The sequence below is a fragment of the Aulostomus chinensis genome, chromosome 3 (genome assembly GCF_037954235.1).
Source record: "Aulostomus chinensis isolate RoL2024-O1b breed Wild chromosome 3, RoL_Achi_v1.0, whole genome shotgun sequence".
NCBI lineage: Eukaryota > Metazoa > Chordata > Actinopteri > Syngnathiformes > Aulostomidae > Aulostomus > Aulostomus chinensis.
In genome coordinates, this window is record NC_141322.1 from 20,824,764 (window position 1) to 20,848,561 (window position 23,798).

The 23,798-nt window shown below is 41.3% G+C and overlaps 1 protein-coding gene across 1 annotated transcript in view; it reads right to left on the reverse strand.

Annotated features, from left to right (window-relative positions):
- LOC147268183 (voltage-dependent calcium channel subunit alpha-2/delta-2-like) overlaps positions 1–23,798 on the reverse strand; it is a 39,064-nt gene that overhangs the window by 10,083 nt on the left and 5,183 nt on the right. Inside the window, exons 2-27 of the mRNA XM_086199507.1 lie at positions 19,729–19,810; positions 12,155–12,271; positions 11,598–11,657; positions 8,449–8,493; positions 8,152–8,287; positions 7,929–8,060; positions 7,787–7,844; positions 7,647–7,697; positions 6,066–6,165; positions 5,794–5,955; positions 5,577–5,687; positions 5,393–5,471; positions 4,574–4,623; positions 4,304–4,393; positions 4,144–4,209; positions 3,157–3,231; positions 2,984–3,058; positions 2,837–2,908; positions 2,518–2,589; positions 1,270–1,331; positions 982–1,058; positions 740–800; positions 548–645; positions 374–464; positions 208–270; positions 26–129 (exon numbers count right to left, since the gene is read on the reverse strand). Coding sequence (XP_086055633.1) covers positions 26–129; positions 208–270; positions 374–464; positions 548–645; positions 740–800; positions 982–1,058; positions 1,270–1,331; positions 2,518–2,589; positions 2,837–2,908; positions 2,984–3,058; positions 3,157–3,231; positions 4,144–4,209; positions 4,304–4,393; positions 4,574–4,623; positions 5,393–5,471; positions 5,577–5,687; positions 5,794–5,955; positions 6,066–6,165; positions 7,647–7,697; positions 7,787–7,844; positions 7,929–8,060; positions 8,152–8,287; positions 8,449–8,493; positions 11,598–11,657; positions 12,155–12,271; positions 19,729–19,810 — 2,189 coding nt within the window. The remainder of the gene's footprint in view (positions 1–25; positions 130–207; positions 271–373; positions 465–547; positions 646–739; positions 801–981; positions 1,059–1,269; positions 1,332–2,517; positions 2,590–2,836; positions 2,909–2,983; positions 3,059–3,156; positions 3,232–4,143; positions 4,210–4,303; positions 4,394–4,573; positions 4,624–5,392; positions 5,472–5,576; positions 5,688–5,793; positions 5,956–6,065; positions 6,166–7,646; positions 7,698–7,786; positions 7,845–7,928; positions 8,061–8,151; positions 8,288–8,448; positions 8,494–11,597; positions 11,658–12,154; positions 12,272–19,728; positions 19,811–23,798) is intronic.

Sequence of the window (23,798 nt, forward strand, 5' to 3'; positions counted from 1 at the left end):
AAAACATGTTGTCTCAGTTACTCACAGCCTCTTGACGGTGCTCTGAACATGTAACCTTTGTTGTCCAGGCTTCTTCTGTAGTAGTTTGAATTGAAGGGTTCAGGATCCTCCTCCCATAACTCCGCAGCTCTACACAAATATCACACAAAGTGTTAAACATGTGTGAGGTTACTCTTCTGCTTAAATAACTACATGAACCGTACTCACATGTTTGGAAAGACTCGCGTAATCCCTCCATCTGTGGATGCAAACACAGCCAGGAAGCCGTACCTGTGACAACACATTTGTATTTAGCTAGTCTGAGGCTTTACAGGAGGTTTTTTTTTCCAACAATAAATAATAAATGACAAGGTTTTGTCACGCAGCAACTCACGAATTAAGATCCTTGGTCTTCCACACACGAGAGGCTAGCTGTACAGTAATCCTGGAATCTAAAATCAGGTTGTGGATCAACCCTTGGTCACCTGAAACAAAGAGACATGCATCAAATCATCGTCATCATATTGCTGACGGCATCTAAAAGCCTGTTAACACGTGTTTAACTCACACTCATCGGATTCTGGAGAATTGTCCAACATAAGAGTGAGGAAGTTCTGTAAAAACTGTGTGTTATTGTCAGAAAGCCTCATTCGCTTACAGTATTCCCTGCAGGGAGAAGAGAATACATTCGATTCTAGCTTTTATATTCAGGTAGAGAATGAGTGGTGGACTGAGAGAAAGAGAGAAATAAAAGAATCACCTCGGAGCCAGAAACACATGTCCTGAAGATTCAAAGGAGCTGGGCAGCAGCGACTGCATATCTTTACCAGAGGAGTGGACATTGATAGGATTTAATGCCATTTAGTTTTAGTTTGGACTTTTCAGCACCATCACAGGTCGAGATCATTTTGCTGTTACAATGAAATCTGACACCTCAATAAAAGAGGAACCACAGAATTTAAGACATGAATGAATCAGAATCTGGAGCATTTGGGTACTCACACTGTAGCTGTACCATCACATCGCTAAGGTCAGCTTGGATGTAGTATTCATTATACGGAGGTAATACCAAACCAAGACTGCAGGAGGCAGCATCCCAAGATGCATGAATGAGGACATGGACACACACACACACACACACACACACACACACACACACACACACACACACACACACACACACACACACACACACACACACACACACAAGATACACCCAGAGGTAAGATTGCTCATCAAACCACAGTTTGTTGATTTTTATGTTTAATTCATATCATTTTCTTCCCTCACCTGTAGTCTGTACCGTTGATAGGAGTCCAGGTGTAACCTCTGTACACCTCGTCAATGTATTGCTGCCGTGAAAAGACACCAGGCAAAGTTAACTCTCACTCAGTTGACTCAACTTCGCTTCATGTCAAATGTGAGTCACAGGATTTCGGAGCGATGGTGATTGCTGTATTTTAGATACCAGCTATGTTATGGACAAAATTGTCTTCCAGCAACAGAACGCGATGCTCAGAAAGACCAATGAACCAGCAAAAGAGTCAGCACATCAAAAAAGATGTCAACATAAAGTAGGACTGGTATTTTTAATTCTTACTGTAAACACCACATTTTAATAAGCTGAAGTTATTGGTGTCCTCTCATTGTGTAGCTGTTTTAGCAACATATATCCTTACTTTAAAGCCAGCTGAATAGAGGACAGTTTTCAAATGAAGATCTTTCATCACCCCTGCTTTTTATCAATGAGATGAATATTCTGAGACCTCAAACATCCATGACAGCATGTGTCTATGTATCTATTCTGTTTCAGTCAACAGGAAAGGACTTCTTCACGTCTCCCCTCTTGACAAACAGCCGTCAAATCAGCAGGTTTTCCGAGATTTGGACTTGAACTGACAATCTAACACTGAGTTGTGTACCGTTGCAAGTGTTGCAGGACAAAGTTATAAATATTTCAGTAATTTCCGAGATGGAAAACATAGTTAAACAGGACTTCTTCTGCCTGTGGGGGAGGATGTTATGTCAACACACTGGACAACGTAAATTTGTGAGTCTGTGTGTCAAAAGTCAACAATCACTACCATGAATCATCATGAATAATTATTGATACAATAAGAGACTGGCTGTCAGTAACATAAGTCTTTTACATTTGTCTTTTAGCAGGTATTCAGAAAAACTACCTGGTTAGTTTTATAACTCAGCAGAGGGGTGTAGCGTGGTGGGGGACTGACCCATTAGAACTAGTGTATACATGTGTAGCACTGGTGAAAAAACTTCTTTTTTAATTCCAGTTGCCTCAGAGGAAGTTCCCTGTAGAGGACTTTTCTAGTTCATCATGCTTTATGTTGCCTTCAAACGAGGCCGTGTTTACCATGTTCCAGAGAGTCCATATGAATGCCCCCCCTTAAGTGGTGTTCACAACCAACCCACAAAAGATCAGAGTCGTGTGCACAACTTCCAATGTTGTAAACATGAGGTCCATTAGGTGTGAACATTACGTTAGCTGCAGTCGCAATAAAAGGATGTTAAACTTACCTCATCGATTGACTTGATGAGAGTTTTGATCTGCATGTCACCTGGTCTTCCATCGATCATCTGACGCCGGATCTGAGAATGTAAGCACACACACACACACACACACACACACACACACACACACACACACACACACACACACACACACACACACACATCCACGTTTAAATCCATCACAAACGTGTTTGGAAAGCATGTTATTTTGGCCTCAGGCAGACAGTGTTGCTCACTGACCTGGTAATGTGTTTAATAACAGGAGGGAACAGAAAATGCCTGAAACCAGAGACTTTCAGTTCTACTTGGCTCTCTAAGTGCTCACCTCCTCTTTATTTCTGTCCTCCACCTCAGCATCCAGGAAGTCCAGTGTCACAGGCTCAGGAAGGTTCACCAGCTAAAAGAAGAGAATCAGGCAGAATTATCAGCTAATTATTATTAGTCCCATCTGTGCAGGTTAATTATACGTCACCTTCGGCTGAAGATTGGGATGAAGAAGCAGATATCCATTTGGGTCAATAGCAAATATGTATCCATTTGCTCCGAGCTGTTGAGGAAACCAAATCATGAGTAGCAGCAGTGATGCGTTTGTGTGTTGCTGTTTTTCTCCATCAAAAGAAAGCATGAAGATAAATATGTTCCTACATTGTAACGTGGCGTCAGTCGCTTTATCTCATCCAGATGCACGTCGACTCCCATGACGCCTAATATCAGCTGATTCTAAGAACAGCAGCAACACACACAAGGAGTTAACGGAATAGTTCTACATTTTGGAAAAAAGAGGCTCATTTTTACCCCCCCCCCCCCCCCCCCCACACACACACCTTTTTGTAGTTTTTATTCTCCTTTCACCCTATTTTTTTCCCCGAATTGTACATTGCCAATTCAGGCAACCAAGCATGTGAGAGGATCACGAACCAGCAACCCCATATAGAACACTGCACTACCTGGGATACGAAGCTCATTCATTTTCATGCAAAGACCGACAGCTGTCATGTTATATTTGGGCAGAGCCAGACAAGCCATTTCCCTCTGGCGGCTGCTTCACATTTAATATTCCAGTGGTGTCAATCTTATCATAGATGTCTTTATCCTGCTCGTCAGTCATCAGAGGCTCGTTCTCTGGTGTCTGCATGTGGGACGAGTTTAAATAAGAAAGCCATTCATTATCCAGCAAATATGTCAGAGAATTTATTAATTATTTTCCTCCTAAAGAGTTACAATTATTTTTGTTTATATCAGGGGTCGTGAGGAGTGACTATCCTCCAAAATGCATTTGTTTCCTTGTTTTTCAGGAAAATTCAATGTGTATTTCAGCTCGTGTATAGGTCTTCTTGTAAGGGTAGATGTGGAGTATTATTGCATCATACACTGTATATTCATGTACGAGTGGGAAGCACTGTGGAAAAAAGAGCAAGTGAATAAGATGAGTGAGCCCTCAGGAGGAAGAGCTGCTGCAAGAAGCCCAAGAGAGCTTGGAAGAAGAATTACGTCTTTAAGGTTCGCTCTGTATTGTGTGATATTTTACATCAAACCTTCCCTTTTACATAACACAAATAGAGAATGTGACCATAACTTGAAAGTGGGAACATAAAAACACTCCACCTGTCACATTATTATTACTTATATTACCTGTGAGTTTCCATCCATGGTGAGATTAAATACAGGTAAAGTCCCAGTTACGACCATCCCAAGACCCTGCAGTGTAGCAAATGACCCACATCACATCAGTCATGAGTTGTTTTTACTATATGTTTTATTTATTGCTATATTTCATAAAATCCAGCCTCACCAAAGCATCCTGATACACATTGGTCCACTGAACCTGCTTGGCATCGCTGCCTGCCAGAACCATGGGGCGCCCCAGCACGTCCAGGTATTCCTGACAACACACAGAGATATGTGACGGTCTGCAGCTTCAAAACAAACATCAGGCCAAAGGGGGAGAATGAGTGTGTAAATAAATGAATGTAGATGTTTCTACAATATTGAGACAACGCCACAAGGAGAAGGAGAAATGCAAGCAGGGATCAGCTGTGTCGGAGGCACTAGACAAACCCACCTGGGTGTTAATCCTTATAGCACAGATGGAACGGATCTCAAAATAGTAACCTGGCACGCAAAAAAGATAAATAGACAAACAGAGAGAGAGAGAGAGAGAGAGAGAGAGAAAGAGAGATGCTGTTAGAGACACAGGAGTGCTGCTCATAAATATTCCAGATTTTACTAGATGTTACTAGACCAGTGACTCAGCCACTTAAATCCTGCAGATAGGAAGCTTTAACGGAGACTTCTGTTTTTGTACTGTTGAGTCAGGAGCATTAGAGCAACTTCAAAAATCTTGCCCTGGACCTAAAAGCCATAATTCATTTCGGAAACTGCTTCACTGAAGAATACAGAGCCCTGGAGTGGCCACAGACAGAGGAGAGAGCTAATTATAATAATAAGCTTGTGATAAAACATTCAGTTAAAACAGTGGTCAAGCAAAGAGTAAAAACAACATAAAAAAAGAGCTCATTATAATATATGAATAGATTCCCAGTACATTTTTTGAGGCAATAAGATAGAACATGTTCCCTCAATTGAGTTATTTTGAGGTTACAAGTTCTGTCGTTGCCTCAAAGAGGACATATTTTCCTCTTTCACCACTCCAGGGCTCCATACATAATGTTTGAATAGTGCAAATATACTTATAGCGGTACGTTATTCACAACACGATACAGTACAATACACCAGGATACAACAGGACATGATACCATACCATACAATACCATACCATACCATACCATACAATATAGAGCAAGCAAACAGTGCAAAGATGGATTTCCCAAGGCTTTAACTGTAGTGCATGTGGGCTAAAATGATGACAAATTTGTCTTACCTTTATTTGTGCACGCAATCCACTGCAAGGGTGTGACATCGTAGTTGTGTTGACCCACAGAAAAAGTGAAAACTCGAACCTTCACAGGGACAAACAGAAAATTGTGTTTTCGGAGGGTGATGATGTCACAGTGCATTCATCAGCATTCTGAAATAACCGGTTGGTGAGACAAGAGGAAACCAACTGTTTTGTTGGGCCAGTTGTATTGCATGAAGACATCCTGAGCTCTGTCCTCCCCTCCATCGGTGAAAAGCATGATAATTTTATTGCAGTTGGCCCGCGGGACGTTTGTTTTCTGAAATGATTACATGATAACGGGGATGAATAAACAGTGTGTTTGTTGATGCAGTAAAAGAGCGTTAGGAAACATGAGTATTGACAAGATCTAAGTTGTCACTTGCATTTAACAGCTGGTTGAAGGCAAAATGAAATCCAGACTTGTAGTCAGTGGTGCCTTTAGCCTGCATCTGCTGCACTGCTTCTTTAAAGATCTTTTTGTTGCGTACATTCGCCTGGACTAGATGCTGGAAGCAAGGGACCACAGCCTCTGCCTTCTCGTTAAACTGAAACACAGGCAGACTGATGTCAAGGCGACCGGTACCACAAAGCCAAAGCAGACGTGAAATAACTGAAATGGCTCAATGATGGTGAGTCAGGAGGCGTGGACACCAACCCTGGCCACATTGACATAGTCATCATCAGACAAAGTGTCCAGCATTTCCATCACAGAGGCCTTGATCAGCTTCAGGGTGAGTCCACTGACACTGCCACTCCTGAGGGGGAAGTAGATTACAATCACTGGTACATATACACGTGTGGAGATACATGCAAGCACAGGCAAACTAGCCGGCTAAATTCATCGTGGACTGATGCGAGCAAAGATCAAGTCGAGAGCTGCATTTGTAAATACTGATGAATTCTGAATAATAAATAAAAATGTCAGAACTTCAGCACGAGTAATGATGTCAAGACGCAAAGAACCCGATAATTAATGCGTAATTTCTGTCTAATAAACTGAATCAATGAGTGAATTATTGAAGACTCAAACATCAAACCATGGACACAACTTTCGCTGTTCATTTAACAGAATAAGTATTTACTCTAATGTCTTCCTGCTTTATATTGCAACCCCACAAAGAACCGCTTTACTATCTAGAGTGTAAACATGATGTTAACAGAAGTGGTAACCTTAATGCCAGAGTTGAACTTTGTTTGAACTGAAACAAGCCCCGCCCTCCCAAAGACCCTTGAGTGACATTTTATTTATGACATATGTATGCATCACGTCAACTAATGCCATAGAGAGGAATCAGAAAGAGAAGCTGCCGGCGTAATCTCACTGACGCGACAGCAGCCTCGTTCCTCCGCGTGAATCCTGTCATGCCAGTAGAACGTGTGTCTCAGCGCCGTTACCCACTGATGAAGTGAGCTTTCCTCACGTAAACCTTAAATCTAGCTTTTTACTGCCCGTGCATGCAGACGGCTCGGCTCAACGTCAGTCTGACGAGACTCACTGAGGTTATAAGGGTTAATGTGAGCTGTCCATGGTGCTGAAACAACACACTATTTGCTCTAGACTTCCAGTAGTTTCTGAGAATGTTCATCAAACTAAAGTGTTGATTTGTATTAATAATGACACTGTGTTTTTTCAACTTAAGCAGAGGGAATAGTTAAAGCTCTATTTATGTCAGCTGATTCATGACACAGTCCTGCTCCAGCTCCACGCCTCAGTCTGCTGAAAGTCAAGTGTGCTCCAGGCTCAGTAACTCAGTGCAAATGCTCATAAGTGTTAGGTGCAGCAAACAGGTTTGCTTTTAAAAATGCGCCACTCTCACTTTGATTAAATACCGAATAGTTTTTCAGCAGTAAATGTCCATTTTGGGTGGTGAGCACACTTTAATTAGTCAGATCATCTCTGACTTGAACTCTGTACGCCTGCTGCAGTATCACTCGCACAGGTTTATCCATCACAGCTCAACTTTAGCATCTTTTGTCTCTTGGAGCTAACAAATATGAGCAGATGCACAGTGTCGTTGCTCACTTCTATGACGCGACACCAAAAATGTTCTGTTCACTTGTGAGTGTGAAAAAAAGAGGACAGGGAGAAAAAAAAAAACTTCACAGATGGATTTCAAGTCCAACTGATTATGAAAACACCCTTTAGAGAGAAAGATGAGAGCTTCACACTTTTATGTTGCTGTTACAAAACCTGAGAAAAAATCCCAACCACACTTTTGTATGAGTAATTACTTACACGTCAACAAGAATGACCATATCTTTGGGGGATGAGGCGCCCTGGATGTACCTGTGACAAAAGTAAAGAGAGGATATTATACTTCACACCTTCCACCTAATCGAATGTATTTAAAGCAAGTGTGAAGCCGCAGGCCATACCAGGGTCTCCGCCTGACATCATACAAGTCAATTTTATCTGGGGCTTTCCAGGGTGTCGCTGTGAAATGGAAAATGAAATCATTCTACGCTGGACATCTGCACCATCTGACATCAGGTGAGGATGCACAGCGCTAAACCCTACCTGGATAGTAGCGGGTGACTCCCGTTGCGCTCCCAAAGGCTTGCCACAGCAGCGACGGATCCTCTCTGCTGTTTTCCATGAACACCTTCTCCAGCGCCTGCGTCCAGTTCAGCTCGTTCAGAATAACCGGAGCTAACGGGGAAAGTGTCAGAGAATATCTGCTATAAACAATGTGACATAACTAGATACAAATAAAAAAAGTCCACAAGGGAACTCCACTTGCCTCCTTTATAAATATCTGTAGGAATCTGAACAGCTGTGTGGGAATAGTTGACATTGTTTTTGAAATTTGGGTCATAAACAAACTCCAGCTTGATGTGGGAGGGATTTTCCACCTCTCCTTCTCCATCCATGGAATACTACAAGCAGTAAACCACAGGACAAAACAAACGCTTTAAGTACTCCTCCACTTCTGAAAAACTGCAAAATTCATAACATTTTACATATTGCTAAAAAAGCACAAACATAATGCTTCAGTAAGCATAAGCAAAGCACAACAGTGTATTTGTCTCTTACTCACATAATCTAGCTCCGCCTTGGAGTCATAATACGCCATGTCAAGCTCCTGGAAAACATAAAAAAAGACAACTCTGAAACACTCTTCAGCTAAACATTGATATTAACTTTATTTACATTGAACCTTTACAGCAGATGTTTGTCAGAATTAAATCATCACACCTTAATATGAAAAATGAATATCACGCTTGTAACACATGACAAAAAAAGCCTTTTCAATCCTAGAAACTAGAGAAAAGTAGCAAATCCTCCCATTTGCAAGGCCGAAACCACCAAATGTTGTCTGCTATTGTCCTTTAAACTCACAGTCTGAATCAGAAACAGGCTGCGAGTTCCAGATAGAGCATCGCCATCTGGGAGTGGTGGTTTTGGTGGAGACCTAACTTACTTTAGAATGGCATCTACTCAGAGGCTGGTATGTTTCTATTTCAGGGCATCACTCTGATAAGCGAATGTTCTCTCTTTTTTTTCAGACCAGAGCTTCAGTAGTCTCATGAATGGTTAAAGATGTATGAACTGATTCTGCAGTACATTTTTTTCAATCTTGAACTTCAACAGAGTTCTTACATGGATGTTTAGTAGCTGCTCTGAAGTGCTGGGCTGTATCACCTCCTCTGAAACAGACTGAACTCACCTCGTTGCCATAGAGAATAGGAGAGTTAAATATAATTCTTATTCGATGGATGTACTCCTTAAAACTACATTTCATTTTAAGTGGGCAAACGTCCGCTGCTGAGGAAGCTCCATAATCCTTACGGTGCACTTACATTTAAATAAATGGTCAAAATGTTGACTTTATATACGCTCTATTTCATGAGTTCACAGTAAATGTGAGGCTGCAGTAAGAAGCCAGTTAGCTTAGCATATGGACATCTAAAAGGATATGTTGTGTTTTCACATTTGTGCTGCACTGTCAGTCTGTTTATGAATTTCTTAAAGGCTGATGCAGATTTTATTTATTGTGATCCACAGTACAACATCAAAGTCAAGCCAGAACAAAGAGCCCACAACAAAGATGAGAACTGATCATGCATGTGTCTGGGATTCGTAAAATTAACTTTTGAAGGAGAGAAGTTGGAATCTCTGGAAAATTCAAGTCTGATGAGTCTAAAGAGCTTTTTTCCCCCAACATTTTACACATTCAAGCTCTGAATCTCAGGTTTTGATAACTTTTTAAAGACTCCCTCCAGTCAAAAAATGTGTTGTTTTTTTTATTCTTACAATTGAATGTTTGATATGCACTGTGGAGAATGAAGTTTGTGAAGAGTCTGACACACAAAAGCTGTTTTCACATTCACTGACGAAAGTGTACACATTTGCTGTGCTAACTGAATATCCAATTTGTTTTCTGATGCATTACGTATATTTTTGGAGGCTGATCCAAAATTAAGTCGACACAAGAACTTAAATGGAATTATGAAGCCTCCAGCGCACAAACGCTGAGAATGGACTTTACAGAGTCTTACATGTTGGAGGCATCTCATGTCCAGCAGTTATACCTGTGAGATGAGACTTATTTGCATATTCATGTAGTCCGGAGGAGACAGAATTGGTGCTATTTGAAGGATTCTAAAAATGGTAGTTTGAATGTGTTTCTAGAAAAGCCGTATCAGATACACAGTACAGTATCTTTTATTCACATTCATCCGTGGTGAAATCTTGCTGCAGGCCTTGAGAGAGAAACAAGAAAGCAACTGCTCATTGAATGGCAGGAAATGTTAAAGTTCCGGCCTCTCTTTGAGTCGTGTCATACATTCTCTACAACCTTTAAATGAATGAGCTCAGCCAGCAGCCTCGTCTTTGACAATGATGAGAGAATTTGGGAAGAGGATGTGAGAAGCCATGTGAGAGGATGAGGTTAACCCTGTCTCATTATGTCAGAATGAAGCTGACCAAGTGGAAAAGTGGAACGTCGGTGTGAGTGTGTGTGTGTGTGTGTGTGTGTGTGTGTGTGTGTGGGAGGGAACGGTTGTGCACGGTCGAGTGCACTCAGTCATCTGCTTCACCCAGTCGAAGCACCCAGGGGATGTGCTCAGCTGACTGGTGAACTCTTTCTTTCTCATGTCGTCCCATTTAGACTCTCAGCGCTCAGAGACCTACCATCTGGCTTGAGTTAAAACAGTCAGTGGTTTCATTTATATTCTTTTTTCTATTTTTTGATTGCCAACAAAAAAAAAAAGAATCTCAAAGGAAATATTTTCTAATGCCTATTGTCCAAGTGTCTAACGCAAACGAGGATATTAGTCTGTTGTAATGAAGGCAAAGTTCTTAATTAACAAATAGTGACAGTCCAGCCCTCAGCAAAGGTTTTCCAACTGACAGAAGGAGATCTTGCATTTACACAAGTAAAATTAACTTCCTCCATAGGTGCTGCTCCTTAACACTACTACGACTCACTATTGCCCCCTTGAGGTACAAATTGTAGGAAAACTTACTTATGGCACCTTTAAATTCCCCAAAATATGTTAATGAGACCTGTTTACAAGTGGCTCAGGGGTAAATATGTCTGTTCATTTCACGTTGAATGTACTAAAACTGCAGCTGGTGATGTAACCAGGCTTCCAAAACTGAACTGAATCATTCATTCATGTCTGAATGGGATCACGAAACTGACAGATGACATTGAAAGGAAACACCAAGTCAACCATCAAGATATTGATACGTGTCATCAATCAGGATAGAAATTGAAGCCTGTAACTCGACACCATAAAAAAATGATAATAACAAACAAACTATACAGCAATAACAAACAAACACAACAGTGCAGCCAAATACCCTGAGGTGTGTGTGTACCAGAACCTGCCCATGCGTGGTCTCTGTACATACCACCCCATGGAGTCTCATTCTTGAAATGCTCTGATGCACAAATTTGTTCTTATACACAATAAGATTTTTTTCCCTCACAGGCAGGATGCGGAGCCTAATGATTATTTATGTCAATTTTAAATAGCCATCAGGCATTGCTTCATGTCTGCAAGACTAAATTGGGGGCTAAAAAAATAAAGTCTTACATTTCTGACTCAGAGTCGAAATTACTGACAAGAAAAGCGGTCGACAAATGAAAACTGGAATGACAGATGGGAATAGACAAATAAAAAGGTCAGATATCAACTGCAGTTCTTTAACTGCTACATACTCAGGAGTTTGCGTTACCTTGATCCCGTCCTGCCAGAGATGCTCTCGCTGCAGTCGCTCTGCCTCGCTGGCCAACCTCTGAACGTTGCAAGCAGAAACATTCACATTAGTGAAACGACAAGTCTGTTCTTTCGACTAGTCTGAACCTAGGTGCCTGAGATTACCCTGTAGGCTACCCGCCATGGCTTGACTGCAAATAATACTGCAGTACTGCCACCCCCCAATCAGACAGCACCAAAGGAAAAGCTCTGCAGTGGAAGAGCCGTTTTCTTTTTTTGCTCTCTTTTTCAGAGCCTAGAGTTCCATCACCTCATGGCTCCTGAGGATGCAACCAGTGACAAAAAAAACATACGAAGCCTGGACGTGTGTACCTGTCGCTGATTCACAGAACTGTACAGAGCTATACAATGACAAGTGAGACAAAATTATGAGACTATACTGTTTTTTTTTTTTAAACATTTAATATTTCAAGTTTTTTCCTTTGCAGAAAAAAGTTAAAGGCAAGCGGGAATAGATACAAAAAAAAAACAACACATTATATTTCAACATTGTGAGCATTAATCGGAAACACTCACATCGAGGGCTTTGCGTTTCTTAGCCAGGAGCTTCTCGATATCCAAGGCCACCTTCTCAACAATCCTCCGAGGTTGATTCTTCACCAGGCTAAATCGTCTCCTTTCTTCATTATAAATCTATAAAAAAAACAAAAAATGTTATTGACAAAGTTAAAACAAAAGAGGGATAAAGACTGCGAGTCATTTCCGCTGACCTCAACTCTTTGCACACTTGATAGATTGTCTGAGCTGACGCTGCATAAATCTGTGTTTCCATTAGTGTCGTCCATTACTAATGGGTGGACCAGTGTGTGTGTGTGTGTGTGTGTGTGAGTGCGTGATCTTAATATTTGAAAAAAATAACCTACATTTTGACATTTAGTAATCATGACATGTTTGAGACAAGCTGAGAAGTTTAACTGAAACAACTGAAAGCTCGTTCATTTCATATTTTAATCGCCAGGGAATCGTTGCTTGCTGTCTGTGTGTGTCTGAGTCAAATCTAAACTTTACACTCTACTGTCTTTGAAGGAGTTTTCACTTAGGAGTCACATGACTGCAGTTTCCTCCAAAAAAAAAAATGTTTTAATTGATAATTTTTTTGCTCCATCCTCACTCGTGTTGAAACATGAATGAATGAAAACATTTTAAGTTCATAACATGTTGCCTGTAACAGGACTGTGAGATTTCGGTGGTAATTTTAAACTCCTTTAAAATATTGATGGAGCACCCTCAGCTTCATGGTAATTCATCCTAACTGGGGGAGGGTATCTGCAAGGACCTTAATAGACATCAGTTACACAATATATATAGCTCTGACTGGCAGCTTGCAAATGCTGGACAAAATTAATCAAAGATGTGGTGAGAAAATTAGTTTCATTTATTAAAACTGAATGCATGCGAAAGACGCCTGGTGCTTCCAGCCCAGCGCTGCTCCAAATCCCTAGCCAGACTCTTCTCTTCTGTTGTTCCCAAATAGTGGAACGAACTACCGAACTCTGTGCGTTCTGCTGAGTCCCTTTCTACTTTTAAGAGACAATTGAAGACTCAATTGTTCAGAGAGCACCTAGGCACTTAACCTGACTCTTCACCTCTTTGTCCTGTGGGGTAGAATAAGTCAGAGGGTCCAAGACCCAGCACTTAGTGACTATGTAGCACTAACTGTGTTGTGTGATGTTGTATGTCTGTTATATAAAAAAAAAAAAAAAAAATTTTAAAAAGGGTGGGGGGGCAACACTTCTTCTGCCACTAGATGGCAGTACCTGTGACCAAATCACAACTGAAGCACTTTTGCGCTTCCTATGGGCTTTTCCTTAATTAAGTCTAAATTCTTGCTTGTGTTGTACGTCGCTTTGGACAAAAGTGTCTGCTAAATGAAATTGTAGAATTGTAGAAATTGTAGCTTGCAAGCTTTTGAAAAGTACAGTGAACAATGGAGTGCAGCAAGAGGCTTTCTTTGGCTAGTAGCTACCTCATATGTTCAGTATCAAAAAGCTGCCAGTCTAGCCACCAGGTTGACTACAAATAAACCATGGAATTCAATTCGCTGGTGACTGCTTCTGTACCGTGATTTTCAGTTTGTTGTAGTTACCACTTGGATCCCACCAGGGGTCACTGTCGAGTTTGTCTTTTGCTTTGAGCGAAGAATAAAAGACGGTTTTTCTCCAGAAAGCTCGAGTGATTATGACAATACGTAAAACAAGAGTTATCCAGCTCCGTTGCAGGAGAATAGAGCCTGCCAGCAGGTTATGGGCCCAGGCTACGACATATAAGTTTTGGCCAGGACTACATGTGTAATGCAAGCGGGAACAGTTACCACAACGAGCTAAAGTAGCGAGCTAACATCGGTGAGCCGAGGAGACGGCCCGCTATACAGAGCTACTGAGATGGAGAAGGTAAGGAAGAGCAAATGACTCACATTCAATGGACAGGCAGATGAAGAATAATAAATACACATATGTTAGCAGCTATTTAAATTATTATTAATTATCTATGAATAGACGTATATTAGACATCTATAAACAGACTTCGTTTAGACATCTAGAAATCGACGTCTGTAAAAAGACGTCTATTAGCAGTTTTTTTAAAGTCTGTTGAGGTAGGACATGGTATGCGTATGACTTTCGGGAGTTATTTTCGTTTTGTTGTAGTTACCCCTGGGATTCCACGAGGGGTCACTGTCGAGTTTGTCTTTTGCCATGACGAGCGAAGAATAAAAGACGGATGTCGCTGGAGTGGGAGTGATTAGGACGACTCCTTTCAAACCAGAGTTATCCATCTCTGCTGCAGGAGAATAGAGCCTGCCAGCAGGTTATGGGCCCAGGCGTCGACGGATAAGAGTTTGCAGTTGGGGATTTGAATGGGGCTTAATGTATTGATACTCATGGCTGAAAAATCAATACTCTCTGGGACAACAAAATATCGATATATATCATAGAATCGATAAAATTGCTCAGCCCTAGTATCACGATATCCCCATATACTGCAATACTCTACAGGGGCAGGTCTGGTGTCTGGCTATGTGGCAGCGAGACAAGATAGGCAAATTGCATTTTCTTTTTCTAATTCCTTTTGTTCATTCCCTCTCTTCATCTGGAAGCCAAAGTGCCTCCAAACATCATTTTTACAGTTTTATATATGGCATATTGCAGAAGTGCAACAAAATGTGTGCTACAAAATATATTCTACACATTATTGGAATCCCTGTAAAGAAGCACTGCGGTATGAAACATGGAGATGTTGGTTCAGAGCCCAGCAAACATCATGTCACTGTCCTGGATTTTCTTAAATTCAATGCTGACGTGAAGCGTGAGAGGCTGGATTACACCTCGGACTAAAGCCCTTTTCAGAGCTGCTCTGTGTTACCTCTTTGCTTTCAGTCTGGTTTTGGTCTGGAGTCAGGAGAATCAAATTTTCAGCAAAAGTCCTCCAGATGAGCTTTGTCATTAGAGGGTCTAAAGTTAAACTAGATCAAATCCACCCCAGTATTCAGTTCAGCATCTAATATTTTCAGCACAGTCTGAGTTATTTGAATATGCACCCTGCTGTAATGATGTTAAATTATGAAGAGTTTTGTCTGATAAAGCCAAAAGAAGAAAAAAAAAACAAGTTTAAACTTGTAAAACTGTATTAATTTCTTTTTAACACGAGTGCACCCCTGCAGGAATCAGCCACAAATATATCACAGGAATATTGATCAAGGTATCAAATGAGCTCTTTCCCAACTCTCGATGACTACAGACATCCGAAGGGTTTTCAGGGAACATTAAACACTGATTTGAAGTATTCCTCAGACTCTCTACACGAAAAGAACTTTATGGGTCACTGAAGACATCTGGGAATTATCTCCAGGGAGAGCAGACTGAGCTGCAATCTGCTGAATTTCTGACTGAAATATCTGTCATCTCCTCTTCTTCAGGGTTGTTCCAGTCCCACTTATAGCAGTTATTAAATATGACTGCCTAAACAGACTGACATTGAAATATTGAACAGTCTATAAAAATGTCATGTTGCTACACCAATTTCATAAAAACTGTAAATTAGAGCTGCATGATTTTGTAAGAATATCAATAACTTATTTTGCAATTGCGATATGATTTGCACTGTAAAAGTGAATGTTTTCAGACTAGGTGAATGCAGGACATCTCTACAGTGCTGTTATATTTGATCTAAAATAGTATTTTGACACACGGTATGCCTCTTACAAATATGGTGCATTTGTGTGATTCAAAACTTGCATTAGCCCTACAAAGTACTAACGTTATTGAACGCACTGAGGCAATGTTCCCTCTAATTTTCCACGTGTCTGGGCAAACACACAAGCTCCCTGAGCACACTGAGGTGCTCCATGAGCAACACACACCAGTATCACACCTGTTCAACACCTGGGAGCATAGACAGGTACATGGCTTATCAAGAGAATCAAATTACAGCAGCAATTTCTATTAGTTTACTTTTAATATTTTCGGGCGTTTACAACTAAACCGCTGAGCTACCGTCGCCGTCTCCCATCTCTGCCGCACAGTTGTTAGCTAGCTAACCTGCACGGTGCCACGGCGGTATGGACAGGGCACATACGCAAGCGCTGTCAATGCTATGATTGGCTGCGTCGCCTAAGTGAACCGTGTCGTATCATTGGCTGGACACCCGTCACTCACCGAGTCTATACGCTGCATAGATTTTCTTGTGCGCTGAGAATGTGCGAGCGGTGCGCACATTGCTCTGAGGTCTAACATTAGAGGGTAAAAGTCCACAATTTTCCATCTAACTGTTACCAGTCAAATTATGTTTCTGTTGATTTCAAGTAAAAATGTCATGAAGCAGAGATCCATACCTGAATATGCACATTAATAAAAAGCCATTTTCATCATAATTGCACCACATAAATCTAATCAAGTGGTGCACAGAACATTTGGTGTGTAATGCTGTTTGTTTCCGTGGGATTAGACGTCTATTCACAAATAAGAACTAAATCCTCATGTTTTCTTTGTTGTACACTCAATATTAAACCACACAAACACTGCCCTCAGTTATTACACTTGGAAACCATGGCGACTGGAGCTCAGGAGGTTCATGATCACCAGATACGCAGGCTCACAAGATACCTGCATCGAGAGGACTGACGAGTGGGAATCAGAATCCACGCGGTACTGAAGGACTTCAGAGGGGATAAAAACAAAAACAGCGAGCTGGATGTCTGACTTCACTCTCTGAATGATTTCACAAAATGAACTTCTCTAAAGTTATGTAGCGAGCAGATGCGTTTTTAGCCCCAAACAACATCTTGCATCATCATCTCGCACAGATGGAACATGAAGTAACGAAGAGGGTGACTGTGTGTGGAATATATTCAGCAGGGATGCATGATAATATCAGCGCATCAGTCTTTCTTTTTGATGTGTCAGTCCAGCTTTGCTCAAGTCCCCCTCTCATTTGGTCAACGATGAGGAAATGTCAATAAATATGGGATTTATGAGCTTTTCCAAATATAAAGAAAAACTCGACACACAAAATGTGAATGTCATATTGATCTGTTTGTAAAAAAAAATACCACCCACCCACCCCCCCCCCCAAAAAAAATCCAATTCCAGGCATTCCTAAACGTAATGCACGATAGCATCGATGTCTCACACGAGGTGACGTGTTATGGATAGTTTTTAAACCTGGTACAGCCCAAATACTTTTAGATTACAATCAGATGTACAAGAGAACCAACTACTACTACTGTTTTACTAATATTCTAAGTTTTTAAATAATAATGATGTCTGAAACGAGCCTCTGAACCACTAAAAGATGCTGAGGTCCATTTATCTATCCAACCACCACTTTGGTCCAGACTGAAACATCTCAACTGGACAATACCTTCTCGGTGCTTCCAGAGACCCCCTGACTTGTCCTGTAGCACCACCAGCAGGTCAAAGTTGGGTTCGACCCCCCAGAGGTCACAGGTCTCATGTCAGCCCCCCCCAAATGAATGTGTAAGCTGTCATCAGGTGCTCTGGTTTCTGGCACCAGCAAAGACACGTATGTACAGAACTTAATACCCCTGTCATCTCCTCAGACCCAAACACTGGAGCTGGACCCCACCACTCCATGTATCCAGATTTACTTTATTGTAATCTGTGTAATCTACTTTCTCCTTCTTTCATTGGAGATGCTATCCCCCCCCCAAGACACTTGCTGTACTAAATTAACCGGTCTTAAGTCAAACACACACACCACATTTTCCTTTTTTGTGCCTTTTCATTGTGTAAGACCAAAACACAGCGTCACGGTGCTCGAGTGTGACTGTTCTGCTTTTTTTAAAACTGCTTTTGGGGGCTTGGGGGCATTTTTAGCAACCCGAGCATTGCAACATTTCATCACCTCTAATCATGTTCACCTTCTTAAGCATTAAAAGCAGCTAAATTGTAGTAGCTTTCTATTCAAGCCATCGCTGCAGCGGAGCGGGCCTGTATCACAGTTTCATTTACATGATAGAAACAAAGAGAGTAGAAGAGAGCAGGAGAGTTTCTTGTATAAATCCAGACAGTTTGAGGAGCGTGCAGGGATTAATGTGGATTGAATGAACAAGTGAGTCTCTCATCAAGGCATTACTGCAGGCTGACCATCTGCTCCGCTGTGACACAAACAGAGAGGACACGTGCCGCTGCTCGCTGCCGAGGGAACGCTCCCACTCATCCTCCCTGAGCAGAACTCTCTTGCCCCCTACAGATGATCCTTACTCTCCTGGTTCAGCTGCTGCCTGGTCAGGCACGGATCCTTGTTCCCAGCAAAGATACAGAATTTACATCTATGTTTCAAACCATTCTACGTGAAATCCGGTGAAAGCTGAAAATCTTTCACTCTAAATGTGATCATGCTCATTTAGTAGCTCAACTTTTCAGTTTGTTCCAAAAAATGTTCCAAAAATAAACTAATAAATAAATAACTAATTCCGCCTAGAAAGCTAGTGTCCTTTAGCGTGGACGTGGCCCACATTTGGAAGTGAATGATGGGCTACATCTGACACAAGGGTACAGATTCCTTTGACTGCATTTGGAGTTTAAAGACATTTGTTGTAAGGTTCTGACATCAAATCTAATTATCTTAAAGATGAACCCCTTTTTTTTTTAACTGATGACTATATTGCTCATTCTTTAGATTCATTTATTATCTATATTTTGCTTCTTCAACAAAAGGTGACAAAGTGGAATCAATTCCTTTTACCAACCGACAGTCCAAACAGGCAAATATATTTACGTTACATACAACATAGACAAGAAGAGACTGTTAATATTTTATGACCCGTGATCTGTCAACTTGTATACTCATCAATTATTATAGCTGAAAGGCCAAATAACCACTTTTCTTGAATATAGAATCCAATTTGTCAGTCAGATTCCTCTGAAAAGGGTCAGTTCATGGGAAAAATGAATAACAACACACCCTGACTTACCCAACCTCCTACTGGTATCTAGATTCTGGATTCACCCACCATTCAAAACTTAACACGCTATTAACACATGAAGTCAGTAGTAATCTGACCATTGAAATGTGTGTAAAGCATAATGGATGAAGGATATCTCTCATGTGCATGAAGACACACATTATAAAACTGTATTATGAAAGATGATAGAAGCTCTGAATTAGTATTCAAACATGTAGGTGTTTTTGAGCTGGTAACACAATACTGGATATTCTAAATCGAACCGCTGTGGGCGTGTGCTTAGGCGTCCCTTTTCCTTTCTAGGAGTCTCTGTGTAAGATTGATACATTATTATACAAGAAATACAGCTAAAAACCCACAAACCGCTGAACATACAGGCTATTAGAGAGCTTTATGTCTCTTCTGGGAGAAAAATAAATCATTATAAAACATTTGTCTGTTCAGTGCTGGGCAAGGATTCCAAGAAAATCCTGAATTTTTTTTTTTTTAAGTGATTCTAACAGGAAAACTGCAGGTGTTTTGTGTAGTTTTTATTAACTTAATGGATTTCCGGGTGTTTTGCACTCAGACCTCTCTTCTCTTCTCTGGGTGTTTCTGACGGTGTTAATGCAGCACTGTGATGATGTGTATCACCTGAATACTATAAAAAAGAGAGCGTCACACTCACCCCTTTCAACTGCTGCGCTCCGGTGATGTGCTGAAAGACTCTGTCAATCTCCTGCTCGATACGCCTGGCCCAGTGCATTATCCTGTGGAGAAACAACACAAGCCGACTGTCACTAATGGAACCCGTTTGTAAATGTCGTCTTTCGCAAAAATAGCTGCAGCCAAATTTTGTTTCGACATTTAATAGATACATTTCCCAAAAGCTTGTCGAAGGAACACTTAGGAAAGGATGGATTATATAATTTGTCTCTTAAATAAATGTTCCAACAAGCAGGCAACATGCTCCCATTGCGCATGCACATTGCAATCAACACACGCAAACACACACAACGCACGAGTGATCGAGCACCAGTAATGTAATTCCACCAATGAGAAGCTCCTCTGATCGCTGCTAATGAGCATCCTGTCTAATCACATTCAGCCGGCCGGCCTGAGCTTCCCATTCGTCAGCTTTTTATTTGAATTGAAAAGAGCTACACACGAGACTCCAGAGATGAGATGTAATTTAGGATTTCCAGGCACTGCAACGAAGGGTTCGCTCAGAATTAAAACACTTAGCACTTAAATCGATATTCATGAAGACCAGCGACTGTCTGGCTCATTGTTTAAAACATGATGAAACTAAAGAGCACTCAGAGAGTGAAAACCTCCACCGAGGCACTTTGGTACTGGGGCCCTAGTTAAAGCTGCGAGCAGTGATAAGTGGGCCCTGGCACCCCCGCACACATCGTAGAAAGAGACTGGTGAAACCACCTAGTATTTAGATACTGCATGAAAGCCCACTAGGTGGCGCGAGAGAGCACTTCTACTTTACCACATGCAAAGACATCACCAGGAATTCTGATGGAAATCAAACGGTTTGTTACATCAGGATTACTTCCTGTAACCACTGGGTGGCGCCATGACTTAAATTCAGCTCCTACATGACTTCGGGTCATTCATCGTGAAGTTTGGTAGAGATCTTATCATGAGGAGTACAGTTACTGCAGTTTTGCGTTCTATGGTGACATACTGAAAATAGCCGCCTCACCATGGCGAAAACTCACAGTGACCCATTGTTGAGGTCTCAAGGCCTTTCAGGCTACACTGGAGACGGATCTGGTCTAGAAGGAGCACGTTAATAAAAAATGTTTCATTTCATGGCGCTACGACCAATCTGCCCTGAATCTTAGTGAATTCTTCCCCAGCCCATTGTACACCCCTCCACCAAGTTAGGTGTAATCCTGCAGACAAACATGGCAGACCTGGTGGATACGATGTAACCTGGAGGGGAAAAAAAAAAACCTCATTTTCATTTCACGCTTTCATGATTTCAAGTACATTTACTACAAAGTGGTAAATGTGATCATTTACCACTTTGTAGTACAACAATTTGATGAGAACCTGATGCCAAAATTGCGTATTACCATTCATTTATCTCAGGAATTTTCAAATGCGTACTGAGCACAAACTGTTACAAGTACCTTACTCTATTCCACCTAGATTTTCAACTAGTCTCCCTGTCCCCATCTCTCTCTCTCCTACCTGCTGTATTTCTGAAGTGTTTGTAACATTTGGTTTGATTTGTTTCTATAAAAATAAAAATCGACTTAACACAGAGTTTAAAAGCAGCTGGATAATTCATCATCATCAGAGGACTAATACTGTTCTAATCTAGAGAAAAGAAAAGCTAATCCTTTCACTATAAAAAAAGGATGAGATGTTTTGTTCACATTGTTCATCAGGCTTAAAGTATTCATATTTCCCAGCGCTATCACAGATATAAATATTTTAAGCTTCCTTTTCCTTTTTCTTATCAGATTTACATAATTACGACATCTTACATCATAATTTTGTGTTGCTCTGAGAGAAATATTTCCGTTTTCCGACTTAAATGATGCTTTGTTGAATGTTTAGCTCAGAATTTGAACTCAGCCGTTGTAGAGGGCACGAAGATATCGATCCTGCAGTAATGAGTGGACGTCTGCCACTTAATCCGTTCGTCTCCAGTTCTCATCCTATTGATTGTGTTTATATTGTGTGCATATCTGATACTGAACACATCAACAGTGGTAAGTCACACAAAAAAACGCCACTGCTTGAAAAATGAGCAGAGCAGCAGTTCAGTGATAGGATAACAACAATCAACAAACACTTTTCACACTTTTAACACTAAAATATGCTTTCTTAAGAGTATATTTATAAAATACATCCATCCATCCATTTTCTTCCGCTTATCCTGTTAAGGGTCGTGGGGTGGTGGGGGGGGGGGGAGGTGGAGCCTATCCCAGCAGCCTTCAGGTGAGAGGCAGGGTTCACCCTGGACAGGTCACCAGTCCATCGCAGGACCAACACATAGAGACAGACAACCATTCACACTCACAGTCACACCTACGGTCAATTTAGAGTATCAATCAGCCTCGTCCTCTCTTGATGTCTTTGGACTGTGGGAGGAAGCCGGAGTACCAGAGAGAACCCACACAGGAACAGGGAGAACATGGAGACTCACACAGAAAGATCCCGTGCTGGAGCCGGGACTCCAACCTGGAACCTTCTTGCTGTGAGGTGACAGTGCCTGTTCCTGTGTGGGTTCTCTCTGGTACTCCAGCTTCCTCCCACAGTCCAAAGACATCAAGAGAGGACGAGGCTGATTGATACTCTAAATTGACCGTAGGTGTGACTGTGAGAGTGAATGGTTGTTTGTCTCTATGTGTTGGTCCTGTGATGGACTGGTGACCTGTCCAGGGTGAACCCCGCCTCTTGCCTGAAAGCAGCTGGGATAGGCTCCACCCCCCACGACCCTTAACAGGAATAAGCAGAAGAAAATGGATGGATGGATGGAAGAATAATGACAAGGTGGACGAGTCGTAAACAGTGTCACTGCAATTTACTTGTTGGTTTTTTTACGGCGACCCTGAAAAAAAGAGGTACATGTGATATGTAATCATTTACAATTAAAAACACAGTTACACACCAAAGTAAAAGAAAATCCTGAGTAGGATTTATTTAATAGACTCCCTCCATATTTAGAGCCACCTGACTGGCCTGGCTCGCTTCACTGCCTCACCCTTCACTCAAGACCTCAACAAGTAGACTTGGCGAAGGCAGAACATTTATGTGAGCTCTCTACTTAAATTAGTTCAAGCAAAGAAATAAATCTTAATACCCAGAAAATAGCCCCGGATTCTCTAAGTGCCCAGCGAGTCGATTCTTATCAGTCAGAGAGCTCCAGGCAGATTTACAAGACAAGAACACAGATTAAAGTCTTGTTAGTCTTGTTTCCATTGTTGGATGAGCCAGAATTCTCATCTCAGCGGTTCAGACCCGCAGAAATTTACAGTTGTTTTTTCACAAGGTTGTCAGCTGAGTTATATTAAATATTTCATATTTCTTATTCTTTCCTCTTTTGACTTTGATATGAGCCGGTGACTTTAGAGACTTCACGAGGACAAAAACAGTCCTGATTACAATTTCCTCTGCTAGAAATGTTCTTTTATAAAGTGCCACACTAATAAAAATATGTAAAAGTTGAAAGTTTTAGCTTCTTCATTTTATCTTACCGTATTCCAGATCTGTGATCAGTGTCATCCAGAGGATCCAATTTCCTTGGATAAAAATGTTTACCTCTCAAAAATCTGACTACATCTTGATGACCTTCACTGACTTCCTGTATTTTAACTAGAGGGACGTTAGTTCGTTTGTTCTGGTGTGTCAACGCGGAGCGAACAGAAATGCACGACTGCATCTCTCGTTAGCTGGTGGAAACGCACCTGCAGGCTGTAGGGTTTGATGGCTACTTGTCAGTTAACCCAAAAGAAGAGGAAGATTCAGTCGCCCAGCTGCTGATTCGTCCAATGCGTCTACAGCAGGTAGGAAGAATCTCCTGATGTGAATATTTCTGCTGCTTTTGTCAAATGAAAACTGGATGTTTGGACACATTTAAGAATGCAAAGTGGCCACCAGCTGTAATCAGGAGCTGCACGAGACCGCTGAGAGCACAGATCTGTAATGTTACTCAAAGCAATGGTGTTTGGTCACCTGTTTATGATGTCACAACCCATTTAACCTGCTCTTGTTGCCACAGCAGATTTC